This window comes from Simochromis diagramma, unplaced genomic scaffold (genome assembly GCF_900408965.1).
Source record: "Simochromis diagramma unplaced genomic scaffold, fSimDia1.1 OVJJ01000176.1, whole genome shotgun sequence".
NCBI lineage: Eukaryota > Metazoa > Chordata > Actinopteri > Cichliformes > Cichlidae > Simochromis > Simochromis diagramma.
Genome location: NW_024386892.1, coordinates 3,009,099 through 3,031,934, shown reverse-complemented (window position 1 = coordinate 3,031,934; position 22,836 = coordinate 3,009,099). Strand labels below are relative to the sequence as shown.

At 48.9% G+C, this 22,836-nt stretch overlaps 3 protein-coding genes across 13 annotated transcripts in view; 1 reads left to right on the top strand and 2 right to left on the bottom strand.

The window, feature by feature from the left end:
• abhd12 (abhydrolase domain containing 12, lysophospholipase) overlaps positions 1-4,083 on the bottom strand; it is a 9,320-nt gene extending 5,237 nt beyond the window's left edge. The window contains exons 1-3 of one of the 4 annotated variants that reach the window (XM_040033770.1): positions 3,972-4,083; positions 2,854-3,028; positions 1-43 (exon numbers count right to left, since the gene is read on the bottom strand). The exon at positions 1-43 is cut by the window's left edge and continues 79 nt beyond it. In XM_040033770.1, the coding sequence (XP_039889704.1) occupies positions 1-43; positions 2,854-3,026 (216 nt within the window). In that variant the 5' untranslated portion in view covers positions 3,027-3,028; positions 3,972-4,083. Of the gene's footprint in view, positions 44-1,082; positions 1,184-2,853; positions 3,136-3,789; positions 3,904-3,971 lie in introns of those variants that run through there. The other 3 variants (XM_040033768.1, XM_040033769.1, XM_040033771.1) reach the window with 3 other exon arrangements.
• gins1 (GINS complex subunit 1 (Psf1 homolog)) overlaps positions 1-6,585 on the top strand; it is a 16,228-nt gene extending 9,643 nt beyond the window's left edge. Inside the window, exons 1-7 of one of the 3 annotated variants that reach the window (XM_040033790.1) lie at positions 3,802-3,914; positions 4,850-4,914; positions 5,618-5,716; positions 5,797-5,887; positions 6,072-6,188; positions 6,267-6,341; positions 6,430-6,585. In XM_040033790.1, coding sequence (XP_039889724.1) covers positions 4,880-4,914; positions 5,618-5,716; positions 5,797-5,887; positions 6,072-6,188; positions 6,267-6,341; positions 6,430-6,498 — 486 coding nt within the window. In that variant the 5' untranslated portion in view covers positions 3,802-3,914; positions 4,850-4,879 and the 3' untranslated portion in view covers positions 6,499-6,585. Of the gene's footprint in view, positions 1-3,801; positions 3,915-4,186; positions 4,300-4,849; positions 4,915-5,617; positions 5,717-5,796; positions 5,888-6,071; positions 6,189-6,266; positions 6,342-6,429 lie in introns of those variants that run through there. The other 2 variants (XM_040033789.1, XM_040033788.1) reach the window with 2 other exon arrangements.
• A 991-nt stretch (positions 6,586-7,576) lies between these two features.
• The window catches only part of ninl (ninein-like), a 30,535-nt gene continuing 15,275 nt past the window's right edge, over positions 7,577-22,836 (bottom strand). For 4 of the 6 annotated variants that reach the window (XM_040033738.1, XM_040033740.1, XM_040033741.1 and 1 more), the window contains 18 exons: positions 22,687-22,825; positions 21,289-21,354; positions 18,656-18,777; positions 18,492-18,572; positions 18,070-18,200; positions 17,849-17,986; positions 14,840-16,141; positions 14,212-14,316; positions 13,868-13,937; positions 13,461-13,628; positions 13,141-13,257; positions 12,933-13,046; positions 12,558-12,704; positions 12,324-12,473; positions 12,137-12,250; positions 8,264-8,458; positions 8,023-8,136; positions 7,577-7,947 (listed from right to left, as the gene is read on the bottom strand). In XM_040033738.1, coding sequence (XP_039889672.1) covers positions 7,756-7,947; positions 8,023-8,136; positions 8,264-8,458; positions 12,137-12,250; positions 12,324-12,473; positions 12,558-12,704; positions 12,933-13,046; positions 13,141-13,257; positions 13,461-13,628; positions 13,868-13,937; positions 14,212-14,316; positions 14,840-16,141; positions 17,849-17,986; positions 18,070-18,200; positions 18,492-18,572; positions 18,656-18,777; positions 21,289-21,354; positions 22,687-22,825 — 3,465 coding nt within the window. In that variant the 3' untranslated portion in view covers positions 7,577-7,755. The remainder of the gene's footprint in view (positions 7,948-8,022; positions 8,137-8,263; positions 8,459-12,136; positions 12,251-12,323; positions 12,474-12,557; positions 12,705-12,932; positions 13,047-13,140; positions 13,258-13,460; positions 13,629-13,867; positions 13,938-14,211; positions 14,317-14,839; positions 16,142-17,848; positions 17,987-18,069; positions 18,201-18,491; positions 18,573-18,655; positions 18,778-21,288; positions 21,355-22,686; positions 22,826-22,836) is intronic. The other 2 variants (XM_040033739.1, XM_040033743.1) reach the window with 2 other exon arrangements.

The following is a 22,836-nucleotide window of genomic DNA, read 5'->3' as shown; positions in this document are numbered from 1 at the left end:
CAGCCACAACACCACCCTCTTCAGCTTCCCCACCAGACCCAACCTGAGCACAGACATTCAAAATAACTTTATTTAAACCCCGCCCACTCACTGGGACACACAAAAAAAGAGCACAACATCCTGAATGACCCACACGTGACAAGTTCAGTGTGACACGTGTGACAGGCGTGCAGATCGTCTGACACGTGACAGAAACACACCTGATTGTTTGGTTTGAACTTCCTGTACATTTATTTTTATTGTGACTTTTACTCCTCAGCTGACGTTAAATATACGTTTCACTGTATTATCATGTGACCGCTCATTTTAACAACACAGTAATTAATAGAAAGTTTCTGTGGCGTTTATGTCGGCGTCCGCCCGTCGACCCGACACAGGACGGACTTTTATTACATTTTTATTCATTAATCTGCATCTGACAACGATCGAGCTGCCAAAGACACGAGACATGAATAAACCCTGGAAACTGCAAGAAACACAACTCTGAAAATAACGCACACAACATGTGTGAGCAACGCATGCTCGCGTCCACCGTTTAAATAAAGTTTATTCAAGTTTGGAAGCAGCTGCTTTCTCCCAGGACCCGAACGAGGACAAGATGTGAAGGTGACATCTGAGCCGTGTGTGTGTGTGTGTGTGTGTGTGTGTGTGTGTGTGTGTGTGTGTGTGTGTGTGTGTGTGTGTGTGTGTGTGTGTGTGTGTGTGTAAGCTGATCAGCTGTATTGGTATTGCTGCTGTAACAGGACGCTGCAGCTGCAGACCTGAATTATTCATTGATGAGTGAGAGTCTGCAGACCTTCAGCTGTCCTGAGAGCAGCATGTTTACACGCACACACAGCTTCCTGTCTGATCGTGGCTGTAATGATGAACATAAGCAGGAAATCAATGTTTTTATCTACAAACAGCTTCTAAAGCCCCGCCTCTTTAACCTGGACCTCCTCCTCACCACAGCTGGATCCTCGTGTTCGTGGCGAGCTGGACTCCCACTGTAACGCCTGCAGTGCTGCTGACTCGATATAATAAAACGCCGCTGCGTGTTTCACAGTGACTCCCTTAAAAGTGTGTCAGAGGTCAAAGGTCACCTGTGTTTGAGGTCGAGACGCTGACTCGGCGTCAGGAGGAAAACTTCTTCTTTCACAAGCTGATTCTGCAGGAAGTGATGACACATGGACTCAAACCCGTGACCCACAGCTTTAACACACGTCAGCAGCAGCAAGGTCACTTCCTGTCGGCGTCTGAGCTCAGACGGCGGATCCCGTGTCACTTCCTCTTCTTGTTTGACGTCATCACGTGACAGGTGCCATTTTAGCGCTCGCCTGTGCGTGAGGTCGGTCAGACGCGGCGGCAGCGCTCGCTTTCAACGTGACCAAGCACTGACCACGAGGCCGTCGGCGCTCCATCGCTTTAACGAGCCGCCGCGTGTATGAAAATACGCTGTACAGGTGTGTGACGGTCACCGTGGAGATAGAGTGTGTCTGCGTAAGCAAACCAATCAGAAAACAGTTCAACGTGCTTTTAATGTTTGTTTTAAAACAGCTGAAAATCATTTTACAGAACAAATGATGACGAAAACGTTTTTACATCATTTATCGTCCAAATATTTAAACGTGTCGCATTTTTCTGCCCTGTAAAGTCAATAAAATGCTGATGACGAAGGTCTGAGCTCACGTCGTTTGTTCAAAGGTTTCAATGTGACCAAACAGCCCAAAACAACAGCGTCAACGTCCCAGGATGCACTGGGCCTGACCTGTGCTTCAGGTGACCTCCTGCTGGCGTGCGAGCTGCAGAGATCTAATCAGGATTAAACCAAAGAAGAAGAGTGGACCTGACAGGCCGAGCTGGGGTTAAACTCTGACCTTCTTCATGTATTAAAGATCAGAAAAGAGTCGCTTTGTTTTTTTGGAGTATTTTCTTTAAATTCCTTCATTAAAGGGCGGCTGTGAAGGCGGAGCCTGAGAGCCTTCTTCAGCCCCAGCTGTGATGTGCTGCTGGAGGCGGTCCTACGAAGCTCTGAGCCGTGAGCTGTGACCGAACACTCAACAATAAAGTCGGGATGAAGGCCGACCTGATGACGAGGCTCTCACAGAAAGTGTCCTGATGGAGAGAACGTCAGAATCACAGCAGCTTCATGTTTGTTTGTCTCGCAGTGAAGCTGCTGTAACTGCTGACTTCCTGTGGCTGTAACCACAGATGACTCAGTTAAACTAAACGTGATGATGATGATGTTGCGACAGCGTGAGTGTGTCAGCTGTGGCAGGTAAATATCTTTGGCATCTCGACGTAAAGTTTCCTGCTGCAGTAAACAAAGAGCAGCTTCAGAGCTTTGAACGCTGCTTTATTCAGTCCGACCTGCAGCTTCCAGTCTGACCAGCTCGCCGGCCTCGGTGAAACCAGTCGGACCAGAAATGCCGCCCCACAATCAGATCTAGCACGAGGGTCAAAATCCCAGCACGCTGAGGAAATAGCTGCCAAGCCCGCTCTGATCACCCAGACGGGACACTTTTGGTCTCCTCTGTGACGTTTTTAATAAGCTGTTTATTCAACTCAGTTTTTAAGCATTTTCTATAAAATGTTCTTATTCGAGGTGTAATTTTTAACTTTCCATTTCACTGTTGTTTCTTCTTATTTCTGTTTTACATGTGAGCTGCTTATCATTATGTATTTGTACCTTTATCGCTGTTGACTGTCTCACTCTCTTGTTCAGCACCGATTATTCTTAAATGAATAAACTTGAGTAGAAAAGCAGCAAAAACAAATGTTTTTTCTATGAAACTGAATTCACTTCACATCACACTGATTTTCATCTAAATAACGCGATGCTTCAGCATCACAAGCACCTGTCCCGCCTCTCACCTCCGGAACGGTTTGGCCATGCTCCGGTCCGCTCCCGGGCCCTGCCGGCCGCCTGCTGCGGGCCCTGCCGCTTCTCTGCCGGTGCGCTGCTTCAGGTCCGGGTCGCTGTCCAGCAGAGTCCCGGTGGTCCCGCTGTCATGCTCCGCTGTCTGCGAGTTGGTCCGCTTACGCATGCCTGGAAACGTGATTGAAAGCGGATGTTAACCGGAGGATACCCCCGTCGTCGGCTGCTGTGCGGGTGACGGAGCGCTGAGAGCCGGTGAGCACGGAGCCGAGTCCCCACTGTGCCTGCGCCGAGATCCGCAGAGAGCAGCTGATCTGAAGCAGATCTGCGGCAGCCAACCGCAGCGCAGGTAACACAACCACGTGGGCGCACAGTGACGCGTCCACGGCCTCCGGGGAGCGTCGGAGCAAAGACAATCAAAACAAAACCGGTTTATGAGGATTAAAGAAAGAATGACGAAAAAAGGAAGCGCACGGGGCTCTCAGGGGCAGCTCGGAAAGTCAAGAAACGCCCAGAACGACGTGACCAAAGTGAAGCGTGAGAAGCTGTGATCTCTGTCTCTGTGTTGGAATATTTAAGCAGCTTCTATCGTGATTTATTCATTGTATTTCATTCCAATACACACCACACACCCAAAAATCACAAACTAAAACATTTATGAATCGACATCAGGACACTGAGTATCAAATAAGTCCCACAAAGAGAAGCCACCACAAAGATCAAGGAATTTCCTGATAAGCAGCTGGAGTGATGTGTATTTGATTGGAAGCGTGGATGAAACCCACGATCACCCCGGAAGTTTTGACTTATTTTTGAGGGATTTTGCTGCAGAGAGCTCGTTTTTCCGGTGGAACTTGAACGCAGTATTAACAGTGACGCTAACCCAAGAAGAAGCGGCGGAAAGTGCGTTAAAGGCGGCGTTATGAACTCACACAGAGCCAGTGAGTCCGGCTCGTCCTGTTCCCCGTTGTCAGAGGCTCCTGTCGGGATGACGGCTTTATTTTTAGCCGCTGCGCTTACCGGAAGTCACGCTACGGGATAGAACTGAGATCTGACGGTAAATGACGGCTTTCCCGCCCACGGCGACACCAGCACTAGCACGGCTCTCTCTCACCTCTGAGTTGGGCTCAAATGAAGCCGCTTCACCGCATCTCCGACTCTTCCCGAGCTTTTATGAATCGCAGCTGCCCGCTTCGTGTTGCGGAGTCTGAGGTTTGACCCAACGCGGCTTCCGGAGCTGCGCCTGGAACGGTCACGTGATCAAAACATTGTTTTTACCGCGAACGTGAGCCGCCCGGTGAAGTAGGAGCGCGTCGCGGCCCAACGGAGAGATTCGCCGGGATTCTGCTCGTTTTTGAGGTGCCACGATGTTCTGCGAAAAAGCCATCGAGCTGATCAGAGAGCTGCACCGCATGAGCGACGGACAGCTGCCCGCGTTTAACGTGAGTGATCCCGGCGAAAACCCAGGGCTTCACCCGGTTTTCAGAGGCAGCGGACTCCATTCACAAACCTGATATTTTAACATTTACCTGCTGCCCAGAGCAGAATAATCGGTCTGTGAGGCATCGCAAACACATCGTCAGTCAGTGCAGACACAGGACTAAACTTCGGCTCAGGTCGGATGATTCAAATACTGACCAACAGACCAATGAGGGGAATTTAAGAAAACTGACTCTGAAAAGTGTTGGACAGAATTACGCGCGTCTTAGAGATCTCATCTAAACATGTTTACACATAACAAGCACTGCATTACATGTCGGCTGTTTTAACGACACCGATGTGCAGCCAGCAGCACACAGTTAATATCTAGTTATGTTGGGCTTTTCGTGGTGAATCATTTCCTGCATATGCTGAATTATCAAAGTGCTGTCAAACTCGTGTGTGGAGTAATAACAAGTCAGTGGTGCTTTGTGGAGGTCTGTGCCTCCACCAGGAGCAGCTCCATCAGGTCACTGAGCCTCACTCACAACTGGTTTGGTTTCTGCGTTTCAGGAGGATGGACTGCGACAGGTGCTGCAGGAGATGGAGGCGCTTTACGAGCAGAACCAGAGTGACGTGTGAGTCCACAGCAGGCTGATCTGTGCAGGTTTCCTCAGGGTTCCCAGGGTCTGAGGGTTTGGATCCAGGTTTCTGTTAACCTGACCATGACCAGATTACACTTCCCGTGACCCCGCTCCTCCCTCTCATAGCAGGTTTTAAAACCCATGAAATCCGTATCAAATAAACAGGAAGCCATGTGAAGCTTTGGGCCTCAGTTTCAGTTTAAAATAATGATACTGGGTCCAAAACCACCTACAGTTAATGTTACAATAAAAGTAATAAATAATACTAAATGTAATGAAAATTTTATCTCATGAATTAAATAAAATTGTATTTATACAGCAACAAATTTCCAACAACAGTTGCCTCAGGTAAAGGTAAAGACCCTACAGTAACACCGAGAAACCCCAACAGTCAGCCTTTGATCAGCCACTTTGGCAACAGTGGAGAGAAAAAACTCCCTTTTAACAGGAAGAAACCTCCAGCAGAACCAGGCTCAGGGAGGCTGAGGAGTGTGATTCTCCTGAAGCTGGAGCACATCCTCCAGACCTTCTAAAAAGGAGGAACATCACCTGAGTGCATGTTCAGAGTGTCATGAAGGCCCCGCCCACCCCACACTGCTCAGCGGGACCCCGTCCAGCATCCTCTCTGGCACCTGAGTGTCGCACAGACAGGTGCGACTGACGGCATCACTGATCAGCTGATGTTCGTGTGTTTCAGGAACGAGGCGAAGAGCGAAGGTCGCGCCGAGCTGATTCCCTCCATCAAACTGCGCCACTGCTGCCTGCTGAGGAACCAGCGTTGCGTCACTGCCTACCTGTAACCACACCTGCAGTCATGTGACCACCTCTCTCTGCCTCACCTTTCTTCTCAATGACCTTTGCTGATCTTTGTCGCAGGTACGACCGGCTGCTGAGGATCAGAGCGCTGCGCTGGGAGTACGGCAGCGTGCTGCCCGCCAATGTTCGCTTCCACATGTGTGCAGAGGAGGTGAGTGTGACATCACTTCCTGTGTTTTCTCTCAGGTGATGCTGATGCTCTGTTGCTCTTTTTATTGGCTGTTGTAAACTTTCACTTTAAAAGCCTGAGTAATTCACTTCAGGGGGGGCTTTTATTGTGAAAGAGGCAGCAGAGCGTACTGTGACAAATCAGCTGACAGGTGTGTGTGTTTTAGCTGCAGTGGTTCAGTCAGTATAAGAAGTCTTTGGCCTCCTTCATGCGCTCTCTGGGGGGCGATGAGGGTCTGGACATCACGCAGGACATGAAGCCTCCAAAGAGCCTCTACATCGAGGTGAGACATTTGACCTTTGACCTTTAGCTGCAGCATGACCTCGTAGCACTGACGCCGACATCTGTCTTTGTTTTTCAGGTGAGGTGTCTGAAGGACCACGGCGAGTTTGAGATTGACGACGGCACTGTGATCCTGCTGAAGAAGAACAGCCAGGTGAGGACGGGATGCCACTCTTCTTCTACTGTTTTAAAAACATGTGAAATGTTTCAAGTTGTCATGGTAACGTCTCCTCTGTCCTCAGCACTTCCTGCCGCGGTGGAAATGTGAGCAGCTGATTCGTCAGGGCGTCCTGGAGCATGTGGTGTCCTGACGATGCAGATGTTTCAGCAGCTGGAAAACACCTGCACTCACCTTTATTCTGGGCTCTTCTTCTGATGGGATAATAAATTGTTTTTTTTCAAGCTCCGCCTACTTTATTTAAAAGCTCACAGTGAAGCTGGAGGATGAACACTAACTTCTTTCCACTGTATAAAAGTTAACGTGAGGGTTCCTGATGGTTAGAGACAAATGCAGTCGCATGGCAGGATGCTGTAAACGGACCAAACTTCAGTCAGGAGAACAACTGAGATAATCCATCCACAGTACGAGGTCAGTCATTAATATACTGCTGCATGGGCTGTGGTTACATCAGAAGGGTTTAAAAACAGAGGCCGACAGTGATCACTGATTAAACAGAACAAGATACAAAACATGAAAACATGTTAAAAACACAACAGCCTTAATAAACAGTAGTTTGGACCCAGAGTTCATACGCCATCACTTTAAGACCGGATTGGACAGGCATATGCCATCATGGACACTTCAGAGTGGGCGGAGCCCTATTTCCTGCAGAGCGTCTCAGATTCAACAAGGTGAAAGTTTTCCTTACTCTGGTCCATGTGGATATGACATCATCATGACATTGGCCAGTGAGTGTACGTCAGCACAGGTGTGAAGCATTACCTGTAAACCTGTAATCATACTTTGAAATCAAATAAAATGTTGATGTTCAGGTTCAGCTGATCGAGTTTATCGCTGCGGTTATTGGCTGCAGACGCTCGGCGTCGCCGGGACGTCTGATTAAAAAGATAAAGGTAAGATGACATAAAGATAAAAGAGCAGAGCTCTGAAGCTTTAAAGCCGTGACCGTCGCGTCCTCGTGGCTTTCTCCCACTCGCTCCTCACAGCTCACACCGGACCTGAGCAATTCAATTTTATTTATACAGCGCCAAATCACAACAAAAGTCGCCTCAAGGCGCTCAGGCGGCCGGCTCTGGCCCCCGAGCTGCATGTTTGACACCGCAGACTTTCAATGTTGATCGTTTGAGACTAACAATGAAAACCAGCGATTTGCTGTGTAACTCCTACAACATGTGTGACAGGAAGTGAATCAGCTGGAGGAGGCGGAGTCACAGAGACATTAAAACTTTATTTCAATGACGCAAAAATAAAAAAAAGTTTCATTATAAACAAAGATAATACTGACACACCGAACGTGTGTGTGCTCCAGACATCCACCTGCTCCACACAGGGCACAGGTGAAGCCCCGCCCCCTCCTGCTGGGGCCTTCTGCTCTGCGTTGGCATGGTTATGTGGCGAGCGATGCAGGGACGATGTCCCTCAGCAGCTTGTTGAGCGCGCCGACCTTCTCCTCCAGCAGGAAGTTCTTCTTCTCGGCGCGTTTCTGCCGCTGCTCGGTGACCTGCAGCGCCTTCATCAGCTGCGAGTTCTCCACGTACAGGTCCTTCAGCAGTGCGCTCGACTTGGCGTTCCTCGCCAGCTGTGGGAAAAACGGCAACGGGTCAAAGTTCGACCGGACGTTTGTGAATGGCGAAGAAGCGGCGCCAACGCTCACCTGCTCTTTAAGCTGCTCCACCTTTTCCTGCAGGAGCAGACGGACCGCCTTCAGTTTGGTTTCCACATCCTCCGCCCTCTGCTGCAGCGCCGCCATTGCCTTCTCGTACTGATCCTAAACGCCACACACACACACAGGAAGTGACAGCTGTAATGCAGTGAGAGGGACGGCCCATCGCTGCTGCGGGCGGCGGTCATCATCATTCTCCTCATAAAAGGGTAACCTCTGACCTCTGACCCACCTGCTTCGTGCTGATCTGAGAGCTGCTCTTCTGCTCCTGCTGCCTCAGCTCCTCCTCCAGCTGCAGACTCCTCCTCTGCTCCTCCACCAGCCGGGCCTGCAGCACCTCCGCCCAGTCCCTGCAGCTGTTGTCCTCCTGCTGCTGTCGCAGGTGCTGCGCCTGCGCCACGCTGAGGGCGGCGTCTGCTCGCACCGCCTGCACAGACGACAGTTTTAAACATGGCCGCCGATCAGACATCCAGAGCTTTAGGGACCAATCGTTTTTATCCTTGCAGCGTCCAAATACTCACACGGCGTGTATGTGTGTGCCTTTAAGGACGTACACCGTGTCTGTGATGAACAACAGCGAGCGTGTCAGCGTTCTGAAGCGTTTCTGATGTTATGATGGCGTCGACTGACCCGACCACCATCAGTTTATTTTTATATTTTAATGAAATGTAACTAGCATTTCACTCTCAATCTGAAAACTGTTCAGAAATCCTTGAAAATAAATATGGCGTGGTACACCCCACGCCCCCGTGAGCCTCCGATCGTCTGCAGATTTGTGTGTGCAGCAGTGGGCGGAGCTTTACTTCACGACTCGAGCAGCTGTTTCTTTCATTCTACCTGAGCTCAGTGAGTCGGTAATGGCTCCGCCTCTTTGTGTTTAACACTGGGCTGAATGAGCGCGTCACCTGGTGTTCGCTCGCTCTGCGGTAGAGTATCACTTCCTGTTCCTGCTCAAACACACAGTGGTGTTTCTGAGTAGCTTATCTGCAATTTAATTAAAACCTTTTAAATACATTCTGTGTACTCACTCTCTGTGTCTTTATGACTTTTTATCTGATTTAGTTCTGAGCTCAGATAAAATAATTATTGTGGGTGATTTTAACATCCATGTAGATGCTAAAAATGACAGCCTCAACATGGCATTTAACCTGTTACTAGACTCAATTGGTTTCTCTCAAAATGTAAAAGAACCCACCCACCACTTTAATCACACTCTAGATCTTGTTTTAACATATGGCATAGAAACTGAACATTTAACAGCATTTCCTGAAAACCCTCTCCTGTCTGATCATTTCCTGATAACATTTACATTTACAATAATTGATTACACAGCGGTGGAGAGTAGACTTTATCACAGTAGATGTCTTTCTGAAAGCGCTGTAACTAAGTTTAAGAATATAATCCACCCACTGTTATCATCTCCAATGCCCTGTACCAACATAGAGCAGAGCAGCTATCTGAACGCTGCTCCAACAGAGGTCGATTATCTTGTTAATAATTTCACCTCCTCACTACGTACGACTCTGGATACTGTAGCTCCTGTGAAAACTAAGGTCTCTAATCAGAAGTACCTGACTCCGTGGTATAATTCTCAGACACGTACCCTAAAGCAGACGACTCGTAATCTGGAGAGGAAATGGCGTGTCACAGATTTAGAGGATCATCATTTAGCCTGGAGAAATAGTTTGCTGCTTTATAAGAAAGCCCTCCGCAAAGCCAGAACATCTTACTATTCATCACTGATTGAAGAAAATAAGAACAACCCCAGGTTTCTCTTCAGCTCTGTAGCCAGGCTGACAAACAGTCAGAGCTCTGTTGAGCCAACAATCCCTTTAACGTTAACTAGTAATGACTTCATGAACTTCTTCACAAATACAATTTTTATCATTAGAGAAAAAATTACCAATAATCATCCCACAGATGTAATATTATCTACAGCTACTCTTAGTACCATTGATGTTAAGTTAGACTCTTTTTCTCCAATTGATCTTTCTGAGTTAACTTCAATAATTACTTCCTCCAAACCATCAACGTGTCTTTTAGACCCCATTCCTACAAAACTGCTCAAAGAAGTCCTGCCATTAATTAATGCTTCGATCTTAAATATGATCAACCTATCTCTAATGATCGGCTATGTACCACAGGCCTTCAAGCTGGCTGTAGTTAAACCTTTACTCAAAAAGCATCTCTAGACCCAGCAGTCTTAGCTAATTATAGGCCAATCTCCAACCTTCCTTTCATATCAAACATCCTTGAAAGAGTAGCTGTTAAACAGCTAACAGATCATCTGCAGAGGAATGGTTTATTTGAAGAGTTTCAGTCAGGTTTCAGAGCTCATCACAGCACAGAAACAGCTTTAGTGAAGGTTACAAATGATCTTCTTATGGCCTCTGACAGTGGACTCATCTCTGTGCTTGTCCTGCTAGACCTCAGTGCAGCGTTCGATACTGTCGACCATAATATCCTATTAGAGCGATTAGAACATGCTGTAGGTATTACAGGTACTGCGCTGCAGTGGTGTGTATCATATCTATCTAATAGACTCCAGTTTGTGCATGTAAATGGAGAGTCCTCTTCACACACTGAGGTTAATTATGGAGTTGCACAGGGTTCAGTGCTAGGACCAATTCTGTTTACATTATACATGCTTCCCTTAGGCAGCATCATTAGAAGACATAGCATACATTTACACTGCTATGCAGATGACACCCAGCTCTATCTGTCCATGAAGCCAGATAACACACACCAATTAGTTAAACTGCAGGAATGTCTTAAAGACATAAAGACCTGGATGGCCGCTAACTTTCTGCTTCTTAATTCAGATCAAACTGAGGTTATTGTACTTGGCCCTGAAAAGCTTAGAAATATGGTATCTAAGCAGATTCTTACCCTGGATGGCATTACCTTGGCCTCCAGTAACACTGTGAGGAACCTTGGAGTCATGTTTGACCAGGACATGTCCTTCAACGCACATATTAAACAAATATGTAAGACTGCTTTCTTCCATTTGTGCAACATCTCTAAAGTTAGAAATATCCTGTCTCAGAGTGACGCTGAAAAACTAGTTCATGCATTTATTACTTCCAGGCTGGACGACTGTAATTCATTATTATCAGGAAGTCCTAAAAACTCCCTGAAAAGCCTTCAGCTGATCCAAAATGCTGCAGCAAGAGTCCTGACAGGGACTAGAAAGAGAGAGCATATTTCTCCTGTTTTGGCTTCCTGTTAAATCCAGAATTCAAAATCCTGCTCCTCACATACAAGGTCTTAAATAATCAGGCCCCATCTTATCTTAATGACCTTGTAGTACCATATCACCCTATTAGAGCACTTCGCTCTCGCTCTGCAGGCCTACTTGTTGTTCCTAGAGTATTTAAAGTAGAATGGGAGGCAGAGCCTTCAGTTTTCAGGCCCCTCTTCTGTGGAATCAGCTTCCAGTTTGGATTCAGGAGACAGACACTATCTCTACTTTCAAGATTAGGCTTCAAACTTTCCTTTTTGCTAAAGCATATAGTTAGGGCTGGACCAGGTGACCCTGAATCCTCCCTTAGTGATGCTGCAATAGACGTAGGCTGCCGGGGATTCCCATGATGCACTGGGTGTTTCTTCTTCACTCACTATGTATTAACAGACCTCTCTGCATTGAACCATATCTGTTATTAACCTCTGTCTCTCTTCCACAGCATGTCTTTATCCTGTCTTCCTTCTCTCACCCCAACCAATCACAGCAGATGGCCCCGCCCCTCCCTGAGCCTGGTTCTGCCGGAGGTTTCTTCCTGTTAAAAGGGAGTTTTTCCTTCCCACTGTCGCTAAAGTGCTGCTCACAGCGGGTCATATGATTGTTGGGTTTTTCTCTGTATCTATGAAGCGCCTTGAGGCGACTTTTGTTGTGATTTGGCGCTATATAAATAAAATTGAATTGAATTGAATTATACTGCAGGCCTGATTTTAGTCGCAAACGTTTCCATGATGACGAAGCATTGAAAGAATTTGTACGGAAACAAATTGGTTTCAAAACAGTCAAAGACTCGCTGCAGCCCTGGTTCCTGTTGATAAAACTCTTATCTGATTGGACCCCCCTGCAGTCCTGATCCGGGGCACAGACCTGGTCCTGGGCCTGGATCCGGGCCTCCTCCGCCTCACTCAGTCTGCTCTTCAGCTCCTTCTGCTCCTCGCTCAGTTTGTGGACCTTCACATTTTCCACCTGCAGCTCCGAGAGCTGAGCAAACATCGACCAATCAACTTTAAGAATCTTGAGCAGACCCCGCCCCCCAGCTGCACCTGGACAGTACCTGGTGTTGGAGCTCCTGGTTCTGGACTCTCAGTTTGCAGGTCTCTTCCTGCAGAGTGACAGAGGCCTGCTCCTCCTGCTCCTGCAGCGCCTGTCGGAGCTCCTCCTTCTCCCTCATCAGCTTCCTGACACCGGCCTCCAACTCCTCCACCTGAAACAGGAAGCAGCCAATCAGAATGATGGGGCCGCAGTCCAGTCATAGTCAACGTGGCGATGTCAGAGGTGGCGGTCTCACCCTGCTCTGAGCCTCCTGCAACTTCCTCTGTAGCTCTGTCGCATCCTGGGCGTGGCTGAGTTTCTCCTGACTGATGGCGGCAAGCTGAGAGCGAAGGAGCTCCGCCTCCGACTCCAGAGACAGCACGCTCTGCTGCAGCTTCTCCACCTGAAGAAAAAAAGGCTCTGTGATCATATGACACAGACTGAGGCTTAAAGCTAGCTAACATTAACGTCCACTTGACGACCTCGTCCAAACGCCTTCACGCATGGCTGAAAGAGCGGAGCGTGACGTGGCCTGACCTTTGACCCCGAGGGTTAAACCTGTCCTGCGTTAAAGCTGCAGGTGTTGCTGTTCGTTTTCTTGTTTTTCACATTTAATGTCTGCGATATCGACCTTTGTATTCCGCTCATCGGCGTCTCTCAGCAGTTTGGCCTTGTCCTCCTCCACCCATTGCAGCTTCAGAGTCACGGCGCTGAGCTCCGCCTCCAGCACCGGCTGGCGCTCCAGCTGAGAATGAAGCACAGCGAGGTGAGTGTCCTTGTTGACCTTATTAACAGCTCTGAGCTGGGATCCTGCACAGTTTTAATTCAGAATCTTCTACCTTCTCCTTGGAGGTGCTAAGCTCCGCCTCCAGCAGCTGTTTCTCCTGTGTCCAGGACGCCTGCAGTTGCAGCATCTCCCGCTCGTGCTGCAGCGCTGCGTCCTGCAGCCGCCGCACCTGAAACAGCAGAAACCGTTCATCCGTCAGAGCTCACGGCAGATACACTCGTCGCCACGTTCTCGACCCATCCCGTTCACACACTGGGGTCTCCGCGCTGCCGTAGCGGAGTGACGACACCTCGCCACCGGTAAAATCTAAAGTGAAACGAGTGAAGAAAAAACAAAAGCGACAAGTGTGAGCATCATCGACGCTCAGCTTACCGTCACATGCTCCTCCTCCTGCTCCTTAGAAACCGTCGCTAGGCGCTCGTGCAGCATACGGACTGATTCCTGGTCTCCACGGAGACGGGTGCTGAGCTCAGCGTTGTCGGTGCTCAGCTGCAGGTTCCTGCTGCTCAGATCCAGAACCTCCTCACGATATCTGGAGTTCTGCACACATCATCATCATCATCAATCATAATCTGGATTTCTAAAACCTGAACCAGACATATCCTGGTTTGGAGAATCAGAAGCAGTGTAATCAGATTACATTTAAAGTATTAAACCCTGAGCGACACAGACATAAACGTGTTTGTAAAATCAAGAGAAATCCGAGTCCGGTGCAGACGGGTCACAAACACCTCGGCTTAAATCAGCAGATATTTCAGTGGAGTTTGGTCAGCGCTCACCTCTCTGTGCAGCCTCTCTTCTTCTTCTCTGCTTCTCTCGTGTTCTCTCTCCATCTCCTCCAGTTTCCTCCTGCAGGAGGAGAAGACGGCGTCATGTGGCTCTGCAGCATTAAATTTAACATTAAAGGGCGACAACATTAGAAGGATGTCGATCCTGCGCTGAGACCAGAGGAGAGTAAACCGGGTCAAGCTATCTCAGCTGAGCTCCTGACTCATCACGGCCCATCGTCACCTTTAGCCAATCAGATGACAGCAGGTTCTGCCTCACCTGCTCAGAAACAACCACCTGCCTGCACACCTGCGCAGCCTCAGGCGTGAGCTGCAGCTGGAGCAGCGGCGCTCACCTCTTCTTGGCAACCTCGTCCTCCATCTTGTGGACTTCCTGCTGCAGGGCGCCGAGTCTCTCCTGGAGCGCTGCGTTCTCTGATCGGACCTCCTCCAGCTGAGTCCTGCGGCCCAAAACACAGAATCAGAACCGTGCTCTGCACCTCAGACAAATGCAGCGTCGTGATTGGACAGCAGCTCAGCCAGCGCTGTGAACACGCGCTATATTCATACAAGCGATGGTGCACAAACTGAAACACGCTGTGGTCGGAGGAGGCGGCTCAGAAACCAGAGGAAGCCGTTATTAATATCTTCAGCTCAGCACCTGCACAGGTGGGCACCATCGCTGCAGCCAGCAGTGGGCGAGGCTTCGTCTGGTTTCACAAACCGAGAGCACAGAGGCTCCACACGTCATCGTCATCATCATCATCGTCAATCAGATCAAACAGACTTGAATTATGAAGAAAGAATTTAAGGAAAGAAAAGGACAGACAGGAGGAGGGCGGAGTCAGTGATAAGTATTTTCATGCATTTAGATGATGTCATTCGGTTAGCGATGGGGTGAAGGGTCAGTCTGCAGCAGTGCATTGTGGGTCAGGCAGACGGAGGTTAGTCTCCGGTCTCCGGTCCGGCTCATGCTCCACAAACCTGCGTGCACCGGCCGGCTCCACCAGCTCTTCCAGAGCCAGAACCAGGTCCTCCAGCTCCAGCAGCTGCTTCGTCATCTTCTTCTTCTCCCTCTCCAAGTCTTCCTCCGCCGTCCTCTGCCGGCTCTCGGAGTCCCGCAGAGCGGTCTGCAGCTGGAGGAGCTGCTCGCTGCTCGCCGGCTCGACCTGACCGGTCTTGGCGTTGAGCTGCTTGCGGAGCTCCAGGACCAGGTCAGCGGTGTCGTTGAGCTGGGAGCTGAGGTCTCGGAGGTGGTCTCTGAGAGAAGAGATCTCCTCCTCCATCTCCACGATCTGGGTGGAGAGCTGGTCGGTGAGCCGGATGTAGGTCCCGTTCTCCTGGCTCAGACGCCACACCTCCTCCTTCTCCTCCGCCAGGCTGGACCGAAGCAGCGAGGTCCGGCTCTGCTCCTGCTCCAGAGCCTCCTGCAGGGTCTCCTCGCCGCTCCTCCTCCGGTCCAGCTCCTCGGAGACGCCGTCCAGCTGCAGCTGCAGGTGGTCCACGGCCATGGCCTGCTCCTTCAGGTCCTGGATCAGCCGGGCGCGGTCCGTCTTCAGAGAGTCCAGTTCGGCTGCAAGTCTGGAAACTGACTCAGCTTTGCTCCTGAGCGCCTCCTGCAGGTTCTCCAGCTCCGCCCTGAGGGAGGAGACTGTGTGCTCGCGGGCTCGGAGCTGAGCCTGTTGCTGGGCGACGGTGCAGGAGAGCCGGTTGCAGCTTCCTGCCGCCTCCTCTCGGTCCTGCAGGAGGCAGGCGGACGCAGCCTGCAGCTCCTCCAGCTCAGCCTTTGTGTGGGACACCTGAACCTGAAGCTCCTCCTCCCTGCTCCTCGCTAGCAGCAGCTCCCCCTCCACCGAGCTCTTCTCCGAGGCCAGGCGTTTGTTCAGAAGCTCCTGAGACTCCAAGAAGGCGATGCTCTCCTCCAGCTGCGCGCAGGCCTCCTCCAGCCGAGCCTCCAGCTCCCCGCTCCGCCTGTAAGACGCCTCCAGGTCCTCCTTCAAATTGGCCTCTGATTGGCTGGACGCCCGCAGGACATCCTGCAAACCGGAGACTTGCTCTTTCAGGAGCCGGACCTCTTCCTCTTGCCGTTCCTCCATGCTCCTCTTCTCTTCCCGGGCTCGCTCCTCACTGCACAGTTTCTCCTGCTCCGCCTGCACGAGCCTCCTCTCCCAGAATCCTCTCTGCTCCTGCAGCCGCCGGCGTTCCTGGTGGAGCTGGTGCAGGAGGCGGCGCTGAGCTTCGCCGTGCTGCATCTTCATCTGAGCGAGCTGCTGCTCTGACTCCTCCCTGCTCCAGGAGACGCAAAACCAGCCAAGCGTCCATAATTCAACATGCACGTACAACAACAACAACAGGAACTGTGTCGGTTCATTTTATTTTGAAAAAACAGGAACTCAGAGCACCTAAGCCAGGGGTCAGCAACCTTTAACACCCAAAGAGCCACTTGGACCCGGTTTCCACGCAAAAGCAAACACTGGGAGCCGCAAATAGTTTTTGAAATCTAAAACGAAGATAACGCTGTATATGTTGTTGTTTTTACCTTTATGCTTTGTGTGAACAACTAAAGTAAGTAAAGTTTATTTATTAAGCACTTTTCACAGACAGGCAGTCACAAAGTGCTGCACACAAATAAAATAAACAATACAATCAATAGACATTATACACAATGTAAAAGATCAAATGTAAAGAATTTAAAATACGTGGATCAACAAAAGGCTTGTTTGAACAGAAAAGTTTTTAACTGCTTTTTAAAAGAATCCACAGAGCAACTAAGGTGTGCTGCTTATGAAATCCATGAAGTGCTACAGAGAAAATTACATTTTATTTATGTAATTAACACATTTGAAGAAATATAACAAAAGGAAAGCTGAACTAAAATGATCCAGCAAACAAAAACTGTTGTGAGCCGCCCTCATGTCGCCTTTGGGCTTTTGGAGCCTTGACCTGACTTTTAAAAAATAATAATTGGAAAAAAACACGATGCTGCTGAAAAATGAAAAATAGATATTTGCAAAATTCTGCCTAAATATATAATTTTACCTGGTTAATGTGTGTGGCGGGCGTGGTCTGCAGCGCCACTGCAGAGGAGGCGGACGCACCTGACCAGCACCCGCAATCACGCCTCGCCGCCTTAAAGTCTGTGCTCTCTGTGCTGTTGTGTTGGTGTGTGTTGGGCTGTGAGCTGCAAAGCTACAGCCGGCTGTGTGTGAAAAGTGGTCAATATAGAGATGCTGAAAAACGTGTTCATGCAAACATCGTCGGGTCTTCCGTGATATGTTTACAACGGGACTTCTGCTCCTGAACCTCTGCGCACAGCGTCTGCAGGTCGGGGCTGTACGAAGTCACTTTCATCTTTACGCAGGACTGTAAGCTGTCGTCTGTGAGGCGTGAGCGTGTTTGTTTTTACATAGTTCACGGTGGAGAACAGCTGCTGACATAATGTGGATCCGAAGATCCATAATTGGCCTACCTGGGGTTGAAAGTCTCGATAAACGCACGGCGTTTCGGCGGCTACACCGGCTTCCACGAATGTGACGCTTATTTTGAGCGATGAAAAAAAATAATAAGATATAATTTTATTTTTATATTTCAAAATCACAATAATCTTCCAATTTAGAACTACAAGTTAAAAAAGAAAAACAAATAAATTACACTTCAGCTACATACTTCTAGTTTATTTTCCCAAACCACGCGGAGCCACAGAATAAAGACTAAAGAGCCGCATGCGGCTCCGGAGCCGCGGGTTGCCGACCCCTGACCTAAGCTTTTATGTCTCAGAGCTTTTATTTTGATAGTCACAGGAAGGCTGCTAAACTAAGTGTGAGGTTTGAATGGGTGGAGTGTCGACCGTGTGAGACAGACTCAGGTAAAGAGTCGAGCTTCATGATTGGTTTAAACGTTTGATGCAGGGTCAGGCTACATGTCGGCACTCAGTGATGATGTCATCGGGTATCATCACACCTCCGCTGACGTTTTTATGAGGTCATCACCCACCTGACCAGCATCACCTCCTGATCCATCTTCAGCTTCAGCTCCGCCTCCAGCTGGTCCTTCTCAGCGCTCAGCCGCTGCACCAGGTTACCGATCTCTCTGGCGAAGTTCTGCTCCAGCTCGGCGCGCTCCCGCTGCATCCTGGGAGCATAACCGGGGTCAAAGGTCAGAAACAGAGCGGGTCCCACAACCTGAGGTACAAATCCTCAGACAGGTAACGTTACCTGCGCTCCTGCTCGTTGCTCCGCCCTCCTCCGTGCTGGATCTGAGTCTGCAGTTTGTCCACGGTCTCCTTCAGCTGCTTCACCTGCTGCTCCACCTGAGACTTCTGCTCCTCCAGCTCGCTGATCTCCAGCTGACACACAGGTGAGAATAAAACCAGAAAATTTAAGTTCAGCTGCCTCCAAGGTTCAGCTCCACCTGCTGCACCTGCTGCAGCACCGTCCTGACGTGGATTTAAAGTTCAGTTCAAATGTGGAGGAAAGCAGGGATACTGGGAACCAGCAGGACTCCATTCCTTTAAACTGGGACATCTGAACAAAAGTGGAAACGTCAGAGACGAGCAGTGTGCAGCCGTCTCTGACGGTGTCCCGTCGCAGGAACTTTGTTTCTGGTACGACAGCTTTTAGTGCGACACCTTCGTTACCTTGAAGGCCTGAGAGATGTCCTTCCGCTCCACCTCCATGCTCTGCCTCATCTTCTCCAAGCTGCGCTCGTAGTAGTTCATCTGTGGAGGAGGAGGAGGAGCAAGTGTCATGGTCTGAAGGCTACACACTGCGTGTGGTGTGTGTGTGTGTGTGTGTGTGTGACCTGCGTCTCCAGCTGGATGTTGAGCTGCTGCAGCTCCTCCTCGTGTTTCTGCTTCAGCTGTTCCAGGGCCAGTTCAGTCTGGATGCTGACGGCCGGGCCCGAGTCGTCCAATGAGCACAGAGCTGAGAGAGAGAGAGAGAGAGAGAGGGGCGGGGCTCCAATCAAAATTTTGGTTCACACGTTGCCGTAGTCGAGTTCCTTGGAATCGTTAGCCTGCTCGATCCCACTTATAGGTTCCTGCACCCTGGCTACGATCAGCTGATTCCAGGGCCCTATTTCAGGAAGCCGGTTTAGTGCAAACTCTGAGTAAGTATACCCTGAGTTAACGAAAACTCTGGGTTTTCGGTTTCACAAAGCGAGTTTAGATTAATTCTGAGTGAGTTACTATGACGACACACTCCGTGAAGCTAACCTGCCCCCTAGCAGGTTTACTTCAACTAACCCTGACGTTCTCTGCCTCTTTGTCGGAAACCTGACTGTAGGAAGTGTCAGACATGGCGTGCTCCTTCCTTGAAGAGCCAGTAGATGTTGAAGCCCAAATTCTCCGCAGAGCTCTCCGCCGGGAGAGAGTGATTAGAGCGCGTTCGGACATTTTATCATTTCCTGATGATTTTCTGTGTGAACGTTACCGTTTTTCAGCACAATCTATAAGTTATTTGAATAACATCCTCAGGCCTAATATTACTCATGTGACACATCGCGGACATCCTCTCAGTTCTGTACATATTATTTGTATTGCACTTCGGTTTTTTGCAAACGGGAGCTTTCTGTATAATATTGGTGACGCTGAGCACGTTTCCAAGGCTACCGTCTGTCGGGCAGTCAGGAATGTTACAGTTGCACTGAAACGTCTCCTGTACTCGTCTGTGGTGTTCCCCGGTCACAGACCCACAAGATTTATCAAAGAGGGATTCCACAAAATTGCAGGTAGCAGGATGAACGAAACTTAATTCATGATGTGGTGATACTTGGACTACTACTTAAATTTTACATTTATTTTCACGGTTCCCAGGCGTGATTGGCTGTATAGATGGCACTCACATTCCAATCATTGCTCCTTCAGTAAATGAAGGAGACTATGTGAACAGGAAGTCTTTCCACAGCATTAATGTGCAGGGACATAGCTCCCTGTAGCATTTCAAACTAACAAATGATTTCATTATAGTAATGGATGCTAATTTGTGTTCTCTGCACTGTGAAGATCATATGTGATGCTGCCAACATTATCACAAATGTGGAAGACAAGTGGCCAGGCTCTGTGAGTGGTGGTGGTGGAGGACCCCCACCTGTTTTTCGGGCCTCCGCTTTTTTTCTGTTGGCTATAACGGGTCACATTTGAGCATACAGAGTAAGCAAATATGTACTTGTAATGTGCTCAGATAATTTCAATAAGTGCTTACAGAGGGGAAATTAATGTAGCCTCTAACTGCAATTGATTTACAAACAGACCAAGCACTATGGCTCATAATACAATTACACCTTACCTGTTTGGACTATATTTTTATATTTCATTTTTACTTGCTGCCAGAAACGTTTGGGGCCTGTTGGGTTGCACCTGCGCTCACATCACATCACAAAATAAAATGTATGAAATAAAAAATAAAATAAAATATAAAATAACGTGTTACATGGGTGGAAATCCCTAGATCAATGTTTAAATTAACACTCACGCATTGACTCTGTCGGCTATGTTTTGCCATGCATGCTTCCTTTCTTTTGCAGCTGAGGCTGCGTTACTTTTTTTTCCGCAAAATTTGCATGTTATCGGCATATGCTGCCATCAGAATTTCGGCCTCAAGCGCTGTAAAATACATTGACCGCGCCTTCTTTCCCTCCGTCTCCATGGTGACTCGCTTAATCTGTGCTCCACTAATCAGGGCTTTATGTATCCTCGTGCGCGCGCTTAACTTGGGGTTAAAGCAACTCCGCGTTGACTGAACTAATTGTTATCAGCCTTTCTGAAACCGAATATTCCGAGTTGGACAGTTCGGGGTTACTCAACCCTGAGTATCATTTTTCACTCTGAGTTTTCTAAACCGGCTTCCTGAAATAGGGCCCTGGTGTTGGAGGAGAACAGTAACACGGTCAGCGTGGGCGTAACTTTGAGTTTTATTGCACGAGAGCGTGATGGTGAAGCGGACACTGCTCCAGCACTGAAACAACTGCATCATACTGCAGCTAGCCAAGAACCCAGAGTGACGCTAAAGCCGAGTGAATGCTGACCCCAGACCAGCAGCGTGATAAAGTGAGCCGCTGCTGAACTCAGCAGGTGACAGATGATGAGCCTCCGTTTCTACCTGTCCATATTTCTACAGTAGAATCACCATGACGACCGCTTTGAAGTCTCATGTCTGATTTGTGTTCATACATGAGTGAGGTCACGTGTGTTGGTGTGTGTGGGGCTGCAGCCTCAGGTGTTTATTGTTAAATGGTGATTATGAGACAGCGCGTTTCATTTTACAGAGAAACATGAAACATGTAACGAGCAGTATAACGAGTGGGAGTAACTAAGTAATCACAGGAAGTCTCAGGAGGCTGGCTCAGCCAATCACATACAGCCCTGTGTGACTGAGTGTGTGTGTGTGTGTGTGTGTGTGTGTGTGTGTGTGTGTGTGTGTGTGTGTGTGTGTCACCTGCTTTATCAGCCGGCTCCAGTTTCTTCCTGACCCGAGGAGACGAGCAGTGCTTCACGTCCGAGTCTGAACAAAAACACAAAAACCAAATCAGCTCTGAGAAACCGGAACACACACACACACACACACACACACACACACACACACACACACACTTACCAAGAGACATGATTAATTCACACCGAGACTGAAACCTGTGGGTCTGTGTGTGGGCGTGTCCACACCTTACCTGTAAATCCAGTTAAAGTCTCTCAGCAGGTTTTACAGCCTCATGTTCACGTCAGACAAGAAAACATGAACCAACCAATCGACCGATCGGTGATCTGGACGTTTGTTTGCTTCTCTCTCATTTTTGTGTCTGACAAACTTTCGTGACAGTTTTTGTGCGTCTGATTAGAGGAGATAAAACTGAGCAACCAGCAGTCAGCTCCAAATTCATGGGCTGCGTCCTCCTGAGGACCCGGCCTTCGTGGTCTACGTGGGCCGGGTCCTCAGAAGACCTTTGAATTTGCGTCTCGGTGGAGTTTAATAAACTCTCGACCGTCTCACTCTTCTGATAATCAGTTTTCTGTTTGACGTTTATTCAGCTGTGTGAAAACCACCCGGGGGATTAATAAAGTTTTATTTTATCTAATCTAATAATTTTAATCTCAGCCAAACAGATTTACTCACGAACAAACAAAACACTGAAAAGCCACAATAACATTTAAGTATCTGAGTGACTTATATCATGTTTAACCTGAGTAGTGAAGACCACGGGGGGGTCTGACAACGATGTGCAGGGAGTTCGCTGTTGTCCTGGGTCAGCTATCGAGCTGGTGGGTAACAGATGCTCCGAAAACATCGAAGCACTTTTCCAAATATGCGATATCTTGATAAAACGAGCAGATATTTGAAGTTTACACAGCTACTTTCTCTCCCGGAAAATATGTTAAAAGTTTATTTTGTGACCCAGAAAGATTAATAAGAGTAATATTAAAGCTAAGCAGCTGCCGCCATTGTTAGAGACTGAAATTGGCTGGGCTGCGCTATGAATTCTGGGATATGGTGGGCCACGAAGGACACACCCGACCCATCCTTCAAATCTGGGGAAATGAAGGACGCATTTGTCGACTGCATTCGAAGGAGTCTACGAATTTGGACAGCCTTCGTCGCGTCGCTGTGACGTAATCGGCCTACAGATGCGGCCTCAGGAGGACGCAGCCTTTGGACACCCCCCCCAATGTGAATCGAGCGTTTTTATTGGACGGTTTTCTGGATTCAGGCACAGCGGCGCCCTCTCCTGACAGGAACGGGTTCACTTTAGTGCGTCTGTCTGCTGTTTTTCACAAAGCCTAGAGGCTGAACGGGTTTGTCGTGTCAGGAGCTTTTGTGTGTATTTGTGTGTCGTTGTGTTACCAGAGTCTGACTCCGAGTGTTGCTGGTTCCAGCTCAGCGCGTTGGCGGCTCCAGCACGCCGTCTGCACTTCCTGTTTCTCCTCTGATTCTTCAGCAGCTCCAACTCTGAGCTCAGCTCATCGTTTCTGTCCTGCAGCTCCTGAACGCGAC